This window comes from Chinchilla lanigera, unplaced genomic scaffold (assembly GCF_000276665.1).
Source record: "Chinchilla lanigera isolate Chin_1 unplaced genomic scaffold, ChiLan1.0 scaffold00012, whole genome shotgun sequence".
Classification (NCBI taxonomy): Eukaryota; Metazoa; Chordata; class Mammalia; order Rodentia; family Chinchillidae; genus Chinchilla; species Chinchilla lanigera.
In genome coordinates this window covers 16,661,822-16,681,387 of record NW_004955413.1, presented here as the reverse complement: position 1 = coordinate 16,681,387, position 19,566 = coordinate 16,661,822, and the positions used below count along the sequence as shown (strand labels likewise).

At 37.4% G+C, this 19,566-nt stretch overlaps 1 protein-coding gene across 2 annotated transcripts in view; it reads right to left on the bottom strand.

Annotated features, from left to right (window-relative positions):
- Nucleotides 1-19,566, bottom strand: part of Slco1c1 (solute carrier organic anion transporter family, member 1C1) — a 50,984-nt gene that overhangs the window by 24,251 nt on the left and 7,167 nt on the right. Inside the window, exons 4-9 of one of the 2 annotated variants that reach the window (XM_005379046.2) lie at nt 14,196-14,328; nt 9,011-9,135; nt 5,272-5,418; nt 3,316-3,414; nt 1,265-1,507; nt 78-242 (exon numbers count right to left, since the gene is read on the bottom strand). In XM_005379046.2, the coding sequence (XP_005379103.1) occupies nt 78-242; nt 1,265-1,507; nt 3,316-3,414; nt 5,272-5,418; nt 9,011-9,135; nt 14,196-14,328 (912 nt within the window). Of the gene's footprint in view, nt 1-77; nt 243-1,264; nt 1,508-3,315; nt 3,415-5,271; nt 5,419-9,010; nt 9,136-14,195; nt 14,329-19,566 lie in introns of those variants that run through there. The other variant, XM_005379049.2, reaches the window with a different exon arrangement.

The following is a 19,566-nucleotide window of genomic DNA, read 5'->3' as shown; positions in this document are numbered from 1 at the left end:
GTTGAAGGTTACTGAGAGTTAACAAGATGCAGGTAAGGCAGTGCCTGGGGGACAGCACGGAGGACAGAGGAGCATACCGATAACAAAGTTGGCCTTAGAGGATGACTGCCCATACTGCTGCTCGATGTACTTCGGTTTATACGTCACCATGCCAAAGAGAGAATTGAACTGGACGGTGCTTGCACACAAATACAAGAAATACACTGGGTTTCCAAAGAGACTCCTCAGTGATGGAACAAAATCTGTAAAACAATACAGAGTAATGCAGGACAGTGTCACAGTGAGTAGAAGACACAGCCCTGGCAGCAGGAGGTAGATGGCTGAGTCCCCTTGTCCAGAAACTGGAGTGGTTGCAGTGTGGTTCATAGATACACCATAGGTGTGTTGTTAAATCAGTGGTACAAAAAAGTTGCAGTCTGGCCAGGTAAAAATCCAGACACAAGCACCCACTCCTGTAAGCATATAATACAGATTATCTCACAGCAAAAATTCAGAAACAGATTTCTTTAAGTAATATGGAGTCAAAGACCAAGACAGCTGGGAGCTGTAGGCAGGGCGTACCCTCAGGTTTGGGGTCTCTATTTTTCAAATTCACATTTTGGTCACAGGGAGAGAAATAGGAAAGGTATCTGCTTTAACCTTAAGGAATGTACTTTCGCATTAGAATAGAGCTTTGGCATTCTTCTCCTTCCTATTTTGTGGCAAAAGAGTTAGAAAGTGAAGAATTTCTGCAAATGTATATGAAGCATTACTTGAAGTGAAGGGGGAATGGAGCTAATCTCCTAGTGGTCCATTTCCATGGAGAGAATTCATTAGAACACTTCTGGCCTTTTGTCCCCACTCTCAACTCCACCCCCGCACTCACTTCTTTGATCATAGTACAACACATGCATTAAAACACACTTCTGCAGTGGGAGGATCTCATCTATCAAAAGGCCGCAAGCCCTAGAGACTGATTCTTTTTTGTTCCTGTCCCCTAGACTCACGCAAAACAGCAATCCTGGGTAAAAGCAATTGTAGAGATTAAACTGAGGAAGCATGAGAGAGAAGGGATATATGCAAGGAAGGTTATGAAGGGTTCTGGTCACGTGGTTTAATCAGTTTTCCAATATGAATGCTGACTTTTATATCTTCATTTCTGCTTCCTGTAAGGTTTCTATTTTTTTTGATGCAGGAGAAGATGAGAGTGGTATTGTTTATGAATCCCTTAACATCCCAGCATGAAAACAGAAACTACTGCCAAATCAAGAAAAATCCGACTTACCTCTTGCCATTTCCATTATTTTTCCTTTTTCTTCGGCATGTGTTTGGTATTTTATATGATCATCTGTAATAAACTTGGATTTCTCTGAAGAATTAGAGTCTTCTCTACTTTGGGGTCTTGGTAGGCTCTTAGGTAAACACCAGAAAGGCACAGCTGCAAGAAGACTTATGATTCCTGCTATCAGATACCCAAGCCACCAGGCGCCTACCCACTGAGGATCCTTCGGGGTAATGGTAACATGGTCTGAAAGGCAGAGAGGATAGCTAAGAAGCATGTAGATCAAAGCCAAGTTGTTGAAATGCACTTTAAAAAAATCAGTCCTACCACTAGTTCTATCGCATCCTTAAAATTACCTAATAATGTGTACATGATACACAGGTATATATGTTTATTTTCAATATTATTAATTTGCTTGTTAAAGGGAAAAGAGTATTTTTGAAGGATGATATTTTCTTCTTTTGTTCCTCCAATTTAAAGTAAATTCTGCAAGGGTGTCTCATGATTTTCCCTCTGCGCTCTGCTCTGCAGTGAGACTCCTGGTAGCAGGCGGTGATGTGTGAGGGAGAATTAGGATGGCTCAATACTTCCTACACCGCCTACTTCCTCCACATCAGTGTGACTTCCATTTGGCTTGCAGATTGAATATCTGTTTAAGATTTTACTTAACAAGTTACACTGTACAATGACCTGCCCAGATCTATTGTAAAGCTCTTATTGCACAGGCGGTAAACTTAAGGCTCACTCTGATTAAACCAGCAAAACATTATTTATTACATGGTAATTAATGATATTTTATTTAGCTCTGAAGCAAGCTATGTATATGTAAATAAAACTTCAATTTTATCAGAAAAATGTTACATCATTTCTCATCTGACTTCCAAGTGAAAATTTGTTTTTCTGAATCAAACAAGTGGCTTTTTTTCTTTTATTCTCAGAAAGAAGCTATCAAACAGGTCCCTATACATTTACCACACTAAGGAAGCACAGGAATATAAACACATGTTCTTTTGCAAGCAGGTTCAATGCCACTGCATTATAGGAGGTAAAATGTGATCACTGGTTTATCACTGCATATCAATTGCTTCTCCTGAATGATGCTTCTGTGTACAATTCCCACACCTGTGCTCTGTCTCCTGTATAGCAGTCTCCACTTCTGCATTTTAAACTACATGAAGTCAAAGAACTCAATAATTGGGGTCAATATTGTAGAGCAGAATTTGTGACAGATTAAACATAAAGTAATTTTGAGGGAGGTCATGAACGAATAAACATTTTGGAACACACATTTCAGTTTATTTGACTGAAAAGTGCAAGAATTTTGCATTTTAACACACAATGGCTTCAACATGCAGTACCAGATTTCGTTTTAGTGTAGCTTATTTTCCTGCCTCTAATTGCCTTTTGGACTTATTTTTATAAAGAAAAAAATGGGTGAATGCTATCTATTTCTAAGGGGTATTTCTCACAGGGATGGAAACAAATTAATAGCCTTGGGGGTATCAGCCTCTTCCCATTTGCATCCTGAACAAGCAATCTCCTAAAAGGAAAGTTAGTCTTGCTATAATATGCCTTCATCTTAAAAAAAAGAAAACAAGGTTCACTGAGGAAAGAAAAAGAATGAAAGCATGAGAAAGGCTTGGTTGCCAGAGATTTTTAATCCTTGGTGTCTCTGGAAGTATTTACATTGACAAGTGATGTAAGTGTAATAAATATTGACACACCTGAAACCAACAAAAGCCAACAAGTAGCCATAGATAGTCTCAACTCTGTTCAAATACATTTGAACTGGTAAACCAAAAGCGAAGTAGGAGACATCTTAATAACAAACTACAGGTCATCCAGTTCTAATCACCACCTATTTTTTTTATATTCCATCTATTAATGCATGTGGTAATTCTAGTGATAGATTTACCATGGACTCTTCTCATTTTATAAAGATTAACACCCTCACATTTTATTAAAAGGATAATTTGATATTTTCCACAGTGCTCCCATTTAAAAAGTAACAGTAACCAAAGTAAGGTGAATAAATAAAAATACCCCGCCCTTACCTAGGTCTACAAAGCCAATATCCACATACAGTTTGGCACATAATGAGCCTAGCAGGAAGCCAAAAATTGGTCCAATAATTGCAACCGTCTGCACACACCCTGTACCAAAAGAAAAAGAAAAAAAATGCTACCATTTATTTGTTTTGATAAATTAATAAAATTTTAAACAAGAAATGTGAGTGAGATTCAGTAAGTAGCTGCAGATGTTTCAAGTTCTCATTGCTGTGTGTTTAATTTGCCCTTTTTTCAACCACACTGAATCGGGAAATAAATCATTCTCTGCTTTGGGCGAAGAATGAGCACTTTTAAGGCATTAACTGCCTCTTAGAAAATAATGCCAAGACTCTGAAGAAGTTAATTTCCCAGAAGCAGGCAAATTTTAGTTTCTAGGATTAGGTTGTCCACTGTGAAAATTTGGAAGTATACTAACTTTGGCAGCCTTTCAAAATGTTTTACGGTCAGTTAAACATGAGATTCATCTTGACATTAAAATTGATTTCTTCCACCTTAGTGGAAAAGTGTGTCCATTCATGCTGATTCTGCGGGACTGGTTTTCAAAGGAGAGCTTGTGCAGATTGCAGGAAGCTCCCAGCAAAAGACCTGGGCTTCGTAGCAGACTGTTCCAGACCAGCGGGGCATCCTTAGCAGGTGAATGGAACAGATTGCATAAAAGGGCACTATGTCTGGCTGCCCTTGCTGCAAAACATCTCCATCTACCTTTCATTTCACTGCAGAGCTCAAAGTACACACAGTCCACAGAGGTTGATGTAAATAAATAGCAGCTTCCAGGTGGTGGAATAAATAGCAGTTTCCAGGCCCTTTGCAGAACAGAAGAGAAGGCAAGGAGCACAAATGGCCTCCTGGAGAGGAAGGAGATTCCTGCTGATGCTTCTCTTCCATCTCTAGACCCTTTGCCAAGTGCATATGATGGAGATTTTGTGCCACTGCCAGTTTCTGACTTATGTTGCAATTTTTGATGAAAGCAAGTGCTATGTTGGTAATTCTGGCCTGCTTGGCTGTAAGTAGAATACCCTGGAGCTCTCTAGTGCATAGCCAGGGACAGTCCATACAGTCCATGTAGGTGAGGACCTCTTAAATCCTGCCCACCATACTTGAATGGTAGACCCTCGAAAAGATCAAAACTCCAACAAGTCAAGGTTGATGTGTGAAACTGTAAGCCTAGTTTCTAGCTTAATTCTAGGGCATAAAAGGTGTCCAGTGAATGCTGCTTAGATGCATCTGGCCTTGAAAATTTGCCTCTGCTGCCATTTTTTTTGTGACTTTAGCTGTTGGTCTGTCCTCAGGAAGCTGTTTCAGAAATGGGATATCCTCACGGCTTGCTCCTATCCTATTTATACTTTTCTTTATTTATTTCTACCTGTTATCCAGATCCAGGAATTAACCACTGCCAATTTCCCACAGGAAAACAAAAGATGTTTTAAGTAATTCATACATACAGAATGGAAAGCAGTTTCTAGCACTGCAGAAAAAATTGTATCAAAATTGTCACGCCTAGGTGCCTCAATGATATACTTATTCTAGTAAGGGCTGGGGATTTAGCTCAGCGGCAAAGCGCCTGCCTGGCAAGTGCAAGGTCGTGAGTTTGGTTCCCGGTACCAGAGGAAAAAAAAAAAAAAAAAAAAAAAAAAAAAAAGAAATATCCTAGTAAAAATAATGTGTGGAATCTGAAGGCCACAAAGATACTTTTACCAGGTCCTATGTCATTGCAATTGAGCTCATGGGTATTTTCTTCTAATCTGGCATTCTGTACATAATACAATAGCTCTTTCTAAATTATGAAGTATCTTCATCATCCAAATCCTGAGTGTATACTTCAGAAATATGTTCACTGAACAAAGGAGTGGTGAGTGAAGAATACAACTTTCTACACCCATGTTAGTACGCGATGGAGTAGAGTAGACATCCTACTTCCCAGTGTGACCAGGTGGGCATTACCAATGTAAAATGCAGCACTGTCTTCACTGGCAAAGTCATCCAGATAGGCAATGCCCAGTGGCTGGATAGGAGTTTCTCCTAACCCACGAAGAAGATTTCCCAGGAACACATAAACCCACATGGAGGAGCTGGCATCCACGTCACATTCTTGAAGGGAAAGCAAACAAGAGGATTAAAATGAGACCACGATCAAAACTAAATATTTATTCGGAATTTCCACGATGGGGTCTAAATCTGAGCTAGAATGCAAAAGTGAAATCTGCAGCCGTACTAATCTGATGAGTTTAAATAAACTCCAAAATGTTTTCTGACTTCAGTCTCTTACACAATTAAATATCCAAGAGTCTCAACCTGGGAGCTTGATTTCTTTTTTCTTCTCGTTTCCTTCACATCTTAGTTTCTTCTTTTCCCTTTGTTCCTACCCAGGGCTGCTTGCATCCCTACACTCCATCCAGCAGCCTGTCTAGGGCAAATTCTGAGCCAAGTCTTTCTTACCTTAACTTTTAGATTTTTCTGTCTTTCAACAGAAATCACATGCAATTTTATCATTGAGAAAATTTTATCTGAAATGCAAAATTTTATGTGGTTGATCCTCAGCACAGGGCAGTACTATCTATAATTACATTTATTAGTGACTAACCAATTTTAATGCTCCCCCAAAAAACCCCTATAAAAATTATTATGCCTCAGCTGTATGAATATTCCAACAAAAAGAACTTTTACAAGTAAAATTCAAAGCTAACAATTATAAGCATGTTCATAAAAGCCATATCATAATAGAAACATGCATGTTATAAATGAAAAAAAGTTCTAAAGAGATTAACCACTTTAATAAAATTGATAATGTTAGCCACCTCTGGTACTAACATCTGAATGTAGCCTCTTGCCACATAGTGAGTTGTGCTTTACAGACCTTTAAAACTGAATCCCCCTAACAGTCCTATTAGGTGGGGGTTATCCTTACCTATTACTAACCCAAAAATGACTTCTGATTGAGAAGTAGGGGTTATGAAGAGGTGAGTTGCACACCTTTAAACCAGCAAATCAGACTATGTAACAGAAAAGAAAACTGAACTCACATTGATTTTAGCTTGATTCTATCTCCTCTAGAAAAGTACCCAACTGACCATGAAATTTTCATTTAAATCTTTTCTGGGTTTCTATCCTGCTCCCCAAAATAGGGTGGGAATTTTGTATCTAAAAATTGACTGCAACGCCACATCTAGCCCTAACATCTGTGTAATACTTAGAGCCATGTCGATAAATTTATACTGAAGGTTGTATGGGCACTATAGAGTTGTATTTTGTAATACAGTTGCCACAAACTACATGTCCCTATTTAAGCATATGGACAAAGGCTTTTAAAGACAAGAACCTACCAGATCCATGCTGCATTGCTGTTACTTCCATGGCCCCAGGACAGACAAGGCTGCCTACTTACTATTTCATGTCAGGTACCTCAGTTCGCTCCTTTGAGGTACTTTCTCATGGACAAAATGAGAAAATAAGGACCATAAAATTTATATTTAATGGGTACCATGAGAATTAAATGAGAGGAGATAGTTTATATGAATTTCCCTAAAAGAATTATTGGGGGGTACAAATACACTACATATATTTTAAATTAAAATTCTAAAATTAAATAAAATTAAAAATTTAGTTCCTCCCTACACTAGCAATATTCCAGTACTCAGTAATCACACGTGGCTAGTAGATACCACCCTGGACAGCACAGAATGGGACACAGATTCACCATCCTGGAAGGTTCTGAGATCAATCAACCTTGCTCCAGAGTGTTGTGGGGGAAAATGGCGGGATTGTGTGAGCTCAGTAGAATCACCACATGCTGAGCTGTACTGTACTCCCATCTCATGTCCCATATCTATCCTCACTCTCATCTTTGGGATAAGACTTATGTTTACTGTATCTAAGGAAAAGAACTTGAATGAAGTAGGATGTGAGGCAAGAAAGAAAATAATTAGGAAGTAATTCTTATGCTTAGTACCCTGTTAATTTGTCCTCTTGCATGAAGAATAATTTAATTCCTTGATTCTAAGTCCTATGTTTTACTTTCTACAGTAAAAGTTAAATGTTTTCTAACTAGTTGTGGTATCATTTATATGTCTCTTTCCTGCTTATCAAAAGCAAAAGAAATAAACAAAACTCTTCAGGGACTGTACAGTGAAGTTCCAAACTCTTTAGTCAGCAACTTGTCCTTATATGTGGACCTAAATTAAGGTTGTTATCCATTGTAATACATAAACACACCTTTTTTTCTTGTCCATTGACTTGAACTTGTCCTTCTGAATGCATCGATCACTTTTTTTCATTCTCTTCTAGAATGTTTTTCTTTTCCTTCTTTTCAGATTGCTGGATAAATATTTTTGCATTTTTATGTCCACTGCTTTTCCTTCCCTCTCCCATATTTCCATATATTTTGAGCCGCTGGCCCTTCTTTCCATTTGAATAGCCAGGCTTTAAGTGCTCATCACCCCAGAAAAGACATTTCAACAGTATTAAGGAAGATATTACTGGGCGAGAAAGCCTCTATGGAAAGGACAGAAGTTTGGCTAGACAGCAGATATATAAGAAAGTTTGGCTAGACAGTAGATGTATAAAAGGTTTCAGTGCTGCCTGCATAGGAACCTGTTCCCTGGGCAAGGAGCAAGCCATGAGATGGGGGTGGAAGGTGGTGGGGTGGGCATTATAATTCTGCTGAAGGGAGGAGGAAGGATGCACTCTCTTTTCTCATACTGAATTCTGGAGCTATCACAATGGTACATACATCTGTAGCCTCTGTGAGCAAGAATGATCTATTCCACCTTGACTAGCAGAGCCCGGGGAGCTTGCAAGACCCCAGGTTGGAAATAGCTTCACAGCACAGCTCAGCATCCCTGCCTGCAGATCCTGTCAGGGATTCCAGTGTCAACAGTGACAGAGAGGAGATGAGTCCCATGTTCCCAAGGGTGGCTCAGATGCGTCACTGTTGCTTCATATTATAGTCACATGGAACACCAGACCGGCTGACAGAGTTCCCTGCATTCTAATGCTTGTGGGAAGTGAAATTATTTCCCTCTACTCAAGATAGTCTCTTCTTTCTCAGAGAGAGCAACTATGCTAAAATGGGTGTGAGCTAAACATAAGGCGACCACCTGTCTGCTTCTTGTACGAACATACTGTAACCAGATGGGTTCCGGATCTGTTAACTGACACAGGGCTGATCAAACCAACCCCTCACAACAACTGCTCCTCTAGCTGCTATGCAGGCTCCCCAGAATGTAGGCAACACTTGGGGGAGAAAGATGCAGGTTAAAGGACAAATTGAAATGAAGTTTTTGCCACTCTGATGAAAAGGTATTGAACAAGAAATTACATACTTTTATGGGAGGAGAAATTATATTTCTTTCACCTCTGAGCACTTGACTGAGATATGTTTGTGCTAAAATAGTGTTACCTGGCTTAACAAGCCCATCTTACTTGGAACCACTGGAATATTTTCCTAGTCACCAGTAACTACTGCTTCTTCCATAAGATTTGATCATCTATATGTTTTCTTAGGATCTCATATTATACTCCTTTACATTCTAGGGACTGTATGACACTTTAATATCCATTTAAATAATAAAGCTTTTAAAAACAAAATCTTTTCAGTCCATACTAGAGCATATCATTATGTAAATATATGGTAAAAATAGTTTGCTTAGTGAAGTCAAACTAAAAAAAAAAAAAAAAATCTTACCGTCACTTATTTTGGATTGTGATTTCCCCACAACTGAAACTGGTAACTGACTGCTTGACTCCAGGAGACAGGGAGAGATGCTAAGAGTAGAATTAGAGAAAGGCGAATATTTCTCATACCTGTACCTGTGTGAAAAAAAAATTTTCTTAGGAAAGACTCATTAACATCCTGCTAAAAACATCATACACATGCTCCACAACTCCTTGGGACATCTGGGTGAACTTGCAGATATCACTTAATCTGAATTACGAATGGAACCACCACTGTAAATCTGCTTGCTAAAGAGGAAATAATATCTGGCCCACAGATATTATACCTGGGCTGGCCAGTCACTCAGTGAAAGAAAATAAAATCAGAAAGTATTGCTAGATGCTCACTTTAATAGAAGATAATGACTACAAGTCATCAATTTCCTTGGTGCAAGAGAGTACAAATTTAACAAAATCATGGCTACCTCTAAGCCAGAGGAAAAAGTAGTCATTTAACAATTTTGGGCCATTAGGACACTATATTTAGGATTTTAACTTTAATAGAACAATTGCAAGGCTGATTTTAAAGATTAGATAATGATATGTGGCTTTTTGAACCGTTTATCCAGACGATTTTCTGCCTTTCCTCTACAGTTTATTAATCTAGCTCCAAGTTGTTTATAATTCCATCTGTTCCTCTGTTTCTAAGGTTATGATGGCTTCTGAGCCAGTGTTCACTGGTTGAACTGTGGTAATGTTGTCTACAATCTCCTACCTCCACAACCTCTTTCTGACTATCCCTGTAGTAGTTGATACATTTTGCTTGTGACCAAAGACTTTGCCTGAGACTCAGATTCAGGGCTAATTAATTTGGCAGAAGAAATTTCAAGGCAGCCTAATGTTGAGGCAGTGGCGTGGCTATTTTGGGGGGTTTTAGCCAGGTTTATGTTGCGAATCAAGAGCAAAGAGCCCAGCAGCATGAATCAAAATGTGACTTTCACCAGAAAGGAAACTCCTGTAAAGCAGAGGTGACCTTGGCTACTGAGAAGGAACAGGAGAATATAAAAGATGTCCTCAGGGCATCACTAGAAGCAGCAAGTCTCCACCCTTTGCAGCCTCCCAACTGTAAAAGTAAAAGACTTTGCTTTGAGGAGAGAGCCACAGAACATCATGATCCAGAATGGCAGCACCGTATAAAATTGTTCCTCAGAATTGGATTCCGAGTACCCAGTGATCCAGGCATTCAACCCCTGCAGCCAAGAGAGAGGAAAGCCTGGCTATTGCTCTGCCTTGCAGCAGACCTTGGCATCATCCACATGGTACTGGTTTTAGGTACATGCAGAATGCAAGAGTTGTGGGGCTAAAAAGCCTTCCCCCTTGATTTCAGAAGGCCTGGAGGCCACACAGTGTGTCCCTGAGAGGGCAGTGTGTGAAGCTGTGAGTGAGAAGCTGAAGGTGCGTGGAGACCCCAGAAGTTTGGAAAAACCAGGAATGTAGAATATCTAAGGAAATTTGCAAAGAGGGAAAAAATCAGGACTAAGAGAGAAGCCATGGGAGCTACACCACCAAAAGTGCCACAGGGGTGGAGTCACACAAGCACTTTGGGGCTCACAACTTGCCACAGATTGCTTCAGATGCTGGATTTGGAACTACAGGACATAATGTTTGTCCTGATGGATTTTGGACTTGCTTTGGGTCCAATCCTTTGTATACCCCTGTTTGTAACTTTCATAATAAAAATGTTTATCTTGTGTCATTAAATATTGGAAGTGTTTAACTTTGTTTTCATTGTACAGGGGCTTGCAGCTAAGAATTTTCTTATATCTCAGAGGAGACTTGGGACTTGGACTTTTTCAGCAATGCTGAAACTCCTACGACTTTGGCAACTCTTAGAGATGGACTAAATGCCTTTTGCATAAAGGGATGTGCATGAGTCTTTGGGGACCTAGGGGCAGAATGTTATGGTTGTGATGTAATATAATGTTGATAGACTTAATACTGGATCTTAAGGATTGTTAAACCTATGTTATAATGTTCAAGTCATGAAATTATAAGAATAAGCATGCCTTTGGAACTGGAAACCAGTTTAAAGAAATATGTCTGTTGCCAAGTTGACAAGGGGTGGTTTGTAATGGTTGATACATTGTGTCAACTTCAGAATTGAGAATTTTTACAACTTAAGTAGGTGATTCAGAAGGAGCCAGAGTCCTCACTTTGTATACATCCTGAGCCTGTGCAAGAGGAGGGCATGGAGGTAAAGTGAGTGTTATACCCACCTGAGGGCAGGTAGCCTATTTACAATATAATGGAGGAGAAAAAAAGGCTTGTTCTCTCCCTTTTGCTCTTCTTGCTTTTTGCTGTCTTCTGCTGCCATGAATGGTTGCTCCTGTGCCATGCCACCCTGCCTTGGAGCCAGCTGATTATTGGATGAAACTTCAACAAACTGTGAGCTAAATAAACCTTCCCTTCTTTAATTTGGAGCATCGGGTATTTGTCACAGCAGTGAGAGTAAAGTAACTAAGACAGTCTCTTATGAGCCAAGATCTCTGATTCATTTTTACCCTTCAGGGAAGAAGTACCATAGTAAAAAAATATACCACAAAGTATCTTCTTATTTTGTGTAAATACTATGTCACTAGAGGCTAGTGACTATTACTAGAGGCTAGTAATCACAGTAATACAGTTGAAATATTAATGGTAAAGACCTGATTATTTCATCATGGAAAGGAAAAAGCTATACTGAGTTAAAATATACAAGTTGCTAAGTGAGTACTTCACATCTATTTTGCATGAACTACTATTCAGTGGGTCCATGAACCCCACTGAAAAAGTGAAAACATTTTGCAGGTGTGTTTTCATGTAAATCTCTCAAAGGAAGAATGTCTCAGTTTTCAGCATTTTATCAAATGGATCTTTGACCAAAATAGGTTAAGAGTTATTGACTGAGGTTAACTGGTTTCAGTTCCCAACTATACAGGAGACATTTAATATTGAAATCACAGTAAATATAATTTCATAAATTACTACCGAGACAGTTAAAGTGAGCATTGACAGTGATTATGAGGTACTTTTAAATTATTTAATTATTTGAACTTTCTCAATTACTTCTGTCAAAAGGTAACTGTGGCAAACATAATTGCTTAGGTTTTGAATAAAGAGGATCTTAATGCAAGTGCCTCTTCTGCCACTTCCTGTGATGACTCTCTCAGAAAAATTAACCCCTTTAGGTTTAATATTCTTAGCTGTAAAATGAGAGCTATATATGTGGTATAGAGAAAAATAAGTGATTGAATGGGGAACTAATGGTGTCATTAATTTAGGGGCTTTAATTCTGACGTATTCAAATTCTAATGTGTGCAATCTTGACTATAATGCATGAAATTCTACAGTAGATTCCTACTTTCCATTTTGCCAGCTTGTCCCAACAGAGTCAATCTTTAAAATAATACAGGATGTTTAATCTCACATTGCTCCTGACTCTACAATGGTTTGCCTTAGTTAGGAGGAGAACCTAACTAAGCTCCTCAAGTTATTGCCAGCCTAGTACTCAAAGAATGATCTGAGAACCAACCAGATTAGAATGTCTCAGCCCTAAACCAGGAGGTACTGAATCATCATCTATGTTTGACTGAGAGCCTCAGGGCACTCAAATGTCCATCAAAGTTTGAGAATTAACCTAAACACACCCTCCATTTCCTACCAAGTTCTAAGTTTCATCTCTTGTGCTTTCTCCTTGCTGTTTCCACCTGAGTCTCCTCAGTCCTCCTCAGCTCATCCACACTCCAGACTCTTCTGTTGCAGGAACACTGCACTCCCGCTTCAGGTAGGACAGAAGCAATCTTCTCCAGATATCTACATGGACCTTTTTTCAGGTCTTCCTCAAAGACTACCACCTCCTTAAAACTCTAAAATGTATTTCCCTACACATAAACCCACTCCTTATGTGTCCTCAGTGGGTGATTTTTCTCTATAGTTATCATGATCACACACACTATGTCATTATTTACTTTCTGTCTCTTCCTCATAATTTCCATGAGGGCACAGGTTTTTCTCCCATTATCCTAACCTAGAACAAAGATGTGGTAAATTCATAAATTAGATGAGCTAAGACACAAGAAACCTAACAGCCTGTTGGTAATAGGCCATTAACGACTAATATCCATGGTTACTAGATTTTGTTAGATATCAAGGGTATTTCTGCTAGGCAGAGTATAATAGTCTTTCAGAGAATAACAATGCATACCCTTGTTTTGACTTATTCTACAAAAAGTTGAAAAGTTCTTGTATTAAACCTTGATAGAGAGCAAACTTCATGAGAAAAAGTACTGGGTGTGTTTCTTTGTATTTTGTTTTCTCATTGAACAGCTCCATTACCTGCAATAGCACCTTGTAAGTGGCAGACATTAGATAATGAATAAATAAACATATCCTTCAACTTATAAATAACACCTTTATGACAAAAGCATTTTTCATTACAGCTCAAAACTAGGTATCATGGCTGGGCACGGTGGTGCAACCTTGCAATCCCAGTGGAACATGGGAGGCAGAGACATGAGGATTTGCTGGGAGTTCAGGGCCAGCCTGGGCTACATAGTCATTTCATGGCCAGTCTGACCTACATAGCAAGACTTTGTCTCAAAAAAAAAAGTAGGGGGCTTAATTTACTAAGGAAGATTGATAACAACAAAATAATAAAAACACAAAAATAATAACAAAGTTACTACTTATGTTAAGAATTTTGATGAGCATTTTACCTGTGTCATTTGAAATATCAACAATATTATTAACTAAGTATTATTTTTAATATTCCAAAACTAATGCTTATAAATATTAAGTAACATGATCCAGTATTTATTCTCTGTAACATTCATTCATGACCCATTGGACATTTGCTACATGTTGTTAATTTTTTAAATTTATATACAGTGCTTGTACAGCCAAATGAAAGCATTTGACTCATAGTATATCAGCAAAATTTTCTCTTTAATCATGACATCAATATACAGTAGTATGTAGTATGTCAATATGTCTTACAGATTATTGTCATTAGTGTTGTTATGAACTGTTCTGAAACTTTCTCCAAAGATGTAAGAAGTGAAAATAAGATATAAAATCATCATGTTTTAAACATCAATTTAAATAGTCAGTTGCAACTATGGAAGGGAGAAATAAAGTCACTGGAAAAGGCTGGAAGAAAATGGCTGCCGTAGACTTACTGCTCCATGAAGAACTGAGGCATGGCGATGAGTAGAGTCCCCATTCCCATGATAAGGCACCCTGCTCCGATTATTCTTGGCCTGTGAAGTTTGGCTCCAAAGTAGCTAACAAAGGTTATAACCAAGAGATTCCCTTTGGTGGAAAGAATAAAGGACTAGTAAGTCAAGGAACTGAGGATATACTCAGCAGTATAACTACGTAAAATAATGTACACAGCAGATTCAGCCATGTTTTTATTTTGACTAAACCATCTCCTCACCTGCTCCTTACCACATACCTTTCCATAGTTTAATCTAAAAGGATTGTTGAAATTTTCTTCATATTCATCACCTCAATCACCCCATCCTTTTATCAAAATATTCTACTCTCCCAGGTATTCATTCCACCCAACCCAATTATTTATCCCTATTAAGTATTTTATCAGTAAATAAAATTATAGAAGTTTTCCTTTAGTTACCCACTTCAATTTTCCTCAGTGATTTTTGAATCCAACTTTAGTACTCTTTCTTTACTCATTTAAATTTTCTATTGAATCATCTATTAGTGTCTCAACTGCCCTTATAGTATATAGTAAATATTACCTATCTAGCTTATATTCTGTATAGAAAAAGCAAAACAAATAAATCTGTACCTCACTTTGATTTTATGAAATCAAATAATGAGAATCATATTCATATAAATGATAATTTATATTTTGTGTATATACTTTTTACAAAAGCAGAGGGCTCAAAATAGAAATGAAAATTACTTCATATAGATGACTAAAATTACTTCATATAATAGCTGTAATAACTGTATTGCTGATGTCTGATGGTATATTGAAAGGAACAATTAATGCTTAAAATTTTTTATATTCTGATCAGTTTTGCATGCTTATATCTGGTAATCTGAGCGACTGATTTGAAGGTAACAGTAGACAATGGAATTACCATGGTGAGTTCTTACCATCTTGTCCAGTGAAACTCTGTATTATCTCTAATGTTTTATCTAATAGTTATTTTCTTATTCTCTTTAATGGTTTGACAATCTTCCATTCTTACATCTGGTAATCTGAGCAACATAGTTGAGGATAGTGATATGTAATATAACAACCACTGTTGATTGGTATTATTTTGTCTTTGGACCCTGTATCACTTTGAATGTTCTTGCTCTTATTTGTTTATGTTTGTGATACGGGTATGCTGCTACTGCTCTATTTCTTTGTTTGTTTGTTTCTCCTTTACTATTCTCTTTAAAATAAAATTTAAAAAATAAAATGAAATTATTTCATATAAACAACTTCAGATTTACATGAATTCTATAATGTAATGTCCACCAATAACACAAATTTTATAAAATATAAAATTTTTAGAAAATATGCCCATCTATTTTCTCTTAAGAAAACAATAAAGCATGAGATTTGTAAAGGTTGGAATTATACTTTCTAAAATGTCTCTAGTGAAGTGCATGAAAAATTAGCTTTTAATTGGTAATTGTGACAATTAAACGTGCTCTCAGGAAAATTTCTCATGCTTTGTTCTGTATAAGAAGTACAGAAAGGGGGCTGGTAAGGGAAATGGAAACTTAGTAAAACTGCAAATACTTGGCAAATCCAGACAGTTTCTGATTCTGGGGAGCTGGGGGAAGCCAAGAAATCTGCGTTTCTAATAGGAGCTCAAGTGTATTGATGGGAATGAGTCCAGTAACCAGCTTTGATAAACATTGTTCAGGGGTCTTAACTTTTAAAGGGCTTTAAAGTTTTAGCTATTTTCATTTGAGCTGTTTAATTTTGAAAAACTTCAGGGATAAAGGACTGAACACTTCCCCCTCCAACTGATAGGGATAGTTGGTGACTGGCCTCACTTTGAAGTCCTTGATGTTTCCAATTTTGCAGAAGAACATGCTTCCCTCCATCTGTAAGCAATTGTCTAATTTACTGTTTGTCACACTGCCAGCTTCAGTCAATTAGAAAGTGAGCAGAAAATTTTATAGCCTTGAGGACAGTAATAATGATGGTGAGAAAGGCTGTCTGTACAGTGGCTGCAGGCTTTATGGCTTCAGGAAGAACTAAATTCTTCATCATGTTCACATCTTCAACAAAAAATTAAGCATGAGATTTCTAACTGGATGTGAAACATTCAGTAGAAGACATTTGAAATCACATTATGCTGATAATTATGTTGATATGTTTGCTAAGGTGCCACAGTAAATAAACCAACGTAAAATGAAAACTGATTTTCTGTTTATAGGCTATTCCCTGTCATCCTCACCTGGCCGTCGCCAACAGGCCAGAGTAAGGTCTCAGGTTTACAGGTTGTTTCTGTATTATATTCTTGGCAATGCCAAGTACAAGATGATACCACTTCAGTGTCTCTGACACCTATATCAATGTTTGCTTCTTTTACTTAGTATTCTTTGTGAATTCTAAGGAAATATACTTGGATAATAAATGGCAATTAATAATCTTTAAAACAGTTGAAGTAAATTTCAAAATGCCTACACACACCTACCATCGCTAGCCTCTAAAAAGAAGAGCAGCTCCAAAGTGTTTTACCAAACTGTAATGAATTCTTCCTCTTTATCACTCTGTGCACAAATTCAAATTTTCACATGGTAGAAAAGAAAGCTAAAGTCATCTAATAAAATCCTTGAAAGCAAATCTGGACAACAGCAATGCAAGAAACTGTAATTAGAGTCCAAGCTAAACTGTGAAGATAAAGATCCTAAGCAAAATATATTAGCAAACAGGGTAGCCAAGTACACACAAATAAAAGTATCTGGCCAGTGGTGGCACATATGTATAATCTCAGTCCTCTGGGAGGCTGCAGTTGGAACACTTCAGGTTCGAACCCAGCCTGGACAATTTAGCAAGACCATGTCTCCAAAAAAAAAAAAAGAAAAAGAAAAAGAAAAAATCTAGGGATATATATATCTCAGTGCAAGATACTAGGTTCAAACTTCAGTACAATAAATAAATAAATAAACAAACAAACAAACAAACAAACAAAGCAACAAGTATAGTTTATTCCAGGAGGGCAAGAGTATGACCAAATTTTTAAAAAAAAATCCACTGATTAAATCATTATATAATAAAAGAAAAAGAATTCCATGTTTGTCATAACAAAAGTAGTAACAACACTCTATAATCACTCATTTATGATGAGAAAAATCTGAGCAAATCTAAGCAAGCCAACTTTTAAAAGGGAACCTGGGGATGAGAGGGGACGAGGGAAGGGAGAAGAAAGTGAAGTAAAAGAATGAAGACATGATACGGTTATGTACTATTTTCCCATGATAAATGAATTTATTAAACATCACAAACATACCAATAGAAAGGGAAGGAAAAAAAGTATCTGTACAAACCATGCAGCAAGTATAAAGCTGAAGAGTAAAATTATAAAACCCATCGTATTAAGTCAGCTACAAGAGAATAACGTCTACTGTGACTGCTGCTTTTAATACAGTACTGAGGTCAATGAGATTGGGTAGAGATGAAAAATAACAGATTGAAGAATTGGAAAGAAAAGTATCAATCTGTCTACGCTTTCAGATAATGCGATTCTCTATCTTGCCAAAAAGCAAAATTATTAAATGTTTAAAAGAAAGCACATAGAGAAATATTTGAAAAAAAAGAATATCTGGAAAATATTAGGAACTCATGATATGGAAAGCCTTTTATGTTCTTGGTGAATGTCAGCTTTGGAAAACATCTGTGTTATAAAAAAAATATTGTTGGGCGAGAACTTCAGTTGACTGTGTGTGGATATTAGATGATACTATCAGAGACATCTTAGAGGAAAAGACATTATTCTACAAACAAGGACAGTTCTGAGTCAGAGGTAAAGGACGCCAATGGTTCCGGAATCATGGAAGGAAGGAATATAGAAAGAAGCAAAAGAGAAAACTCTTTTGCCTGGAAATCTGTGCATGGCAAATAACAGGAACAAACCTGTGAAATTTAAGATAAAGGCTGTCAGTGAAAGCAATAGAACTTCAAACCATTTTAAGTGTAGAACTCAGTAGATAATTTCTATCCTTAGAACAGTTAAGGAGAATTAATATGAATTTGGGGTCAGAGTCCTTTCCACATCCTATGAAAATTTAGTGTCCTGTACCAAATTCAGATTGTCTCTCTCTTACTCTGTCTCTGTCTCTGTCTCTCTGTCTCTCTGTCTCTGTCTCTGTCTCTGTCTCTCTTTCTCTCCATCTCTCTGTCTCTGTCTCTCTGTCTCTCGGTCTCTGTCTGTCTCTCTCTCAGATCCTATATGACTTGAGAATCTGGGAAAAATTTTGGACTAGGTAATTTCTAGGCATCTTCAGCTCTAAAATATTATAATACAATAATCTAGACAGAGAGGCAAATCAAAGCATCAATAAGTGCATAACACTTATCTACTCATATCTGCTTCTTTCGGTAAGCCTGCTTCATGCAGTATACAATAGCTGCTGTTATTGCAGACTTCTTCCTTCCCCTGGTGCAGTCCATTGCCCTGACCTTGACTTTATATGTCTGTTCAGGTCAGGACCATTAGCACAGTAGGTATCAGGGAATAAATTAGGTGTCCAGGCCTTCTAAGGAGATTATGTATGGGGTGATGTGATAAGATGTTTACAATGGAGTAGTCACTGGCTGACACCATTAGCATCAGCTGGAGCATAGGAGAATACAGACACTTTCCTCTCCCTACAGAATCAACACCTACATTTTAACAAGACTGCCCAGTCACTGACACAAACATTAAGTTCTGACTGGCACAGAACACAGAAATTTTTTTCTGGTAGAATAAAATATGGATTTTGGAAGCAAAAGGCCTAAGGTAAAAGATTATTTATTCATTCTGTTAGTTCTTTCTGTAATATTCAGAGGAACAACTAATATCAACACTGTAAACTAAGAAAAGTTGTTAAAGAGTTGAAAAATATTCCTTTAATCTTCTGAAAGTTCATGTTAAAGCTGAAATTGAAGCAGTGAGATTTTAATATGGCATAGATTTGAATTCCAAATTGCATTAAGGGCCACAGAAAACACTATTTTGTTTACCTTGACAAAAAGAATTAAAGCTTCTCCATCAATCAATTCAGGAAGCAGATTAATTGGGATTAAACTCTTTGAAAATGTCCATAACAATGATGAAAATCATTTGATCTTTTCAGGTTGTTAAGAGACAGTCTATTATCAATTACTAATACAAGATTCCTGTGCTCTTGTTCGTAGAATCCCTTTTCTTCTAGGTCACTGGACAGAAAATGCCTTTCATAGCTTAACCTATGAACTCATTATAATAAATTTTTGGAGAGCAAACTCAAATTCTCCAGATTTCTAAAATTGAACAGAAGACTCCTACAATCTCTTGGTCTTTTATAAAGACACTTTGCCACATACTTATCACT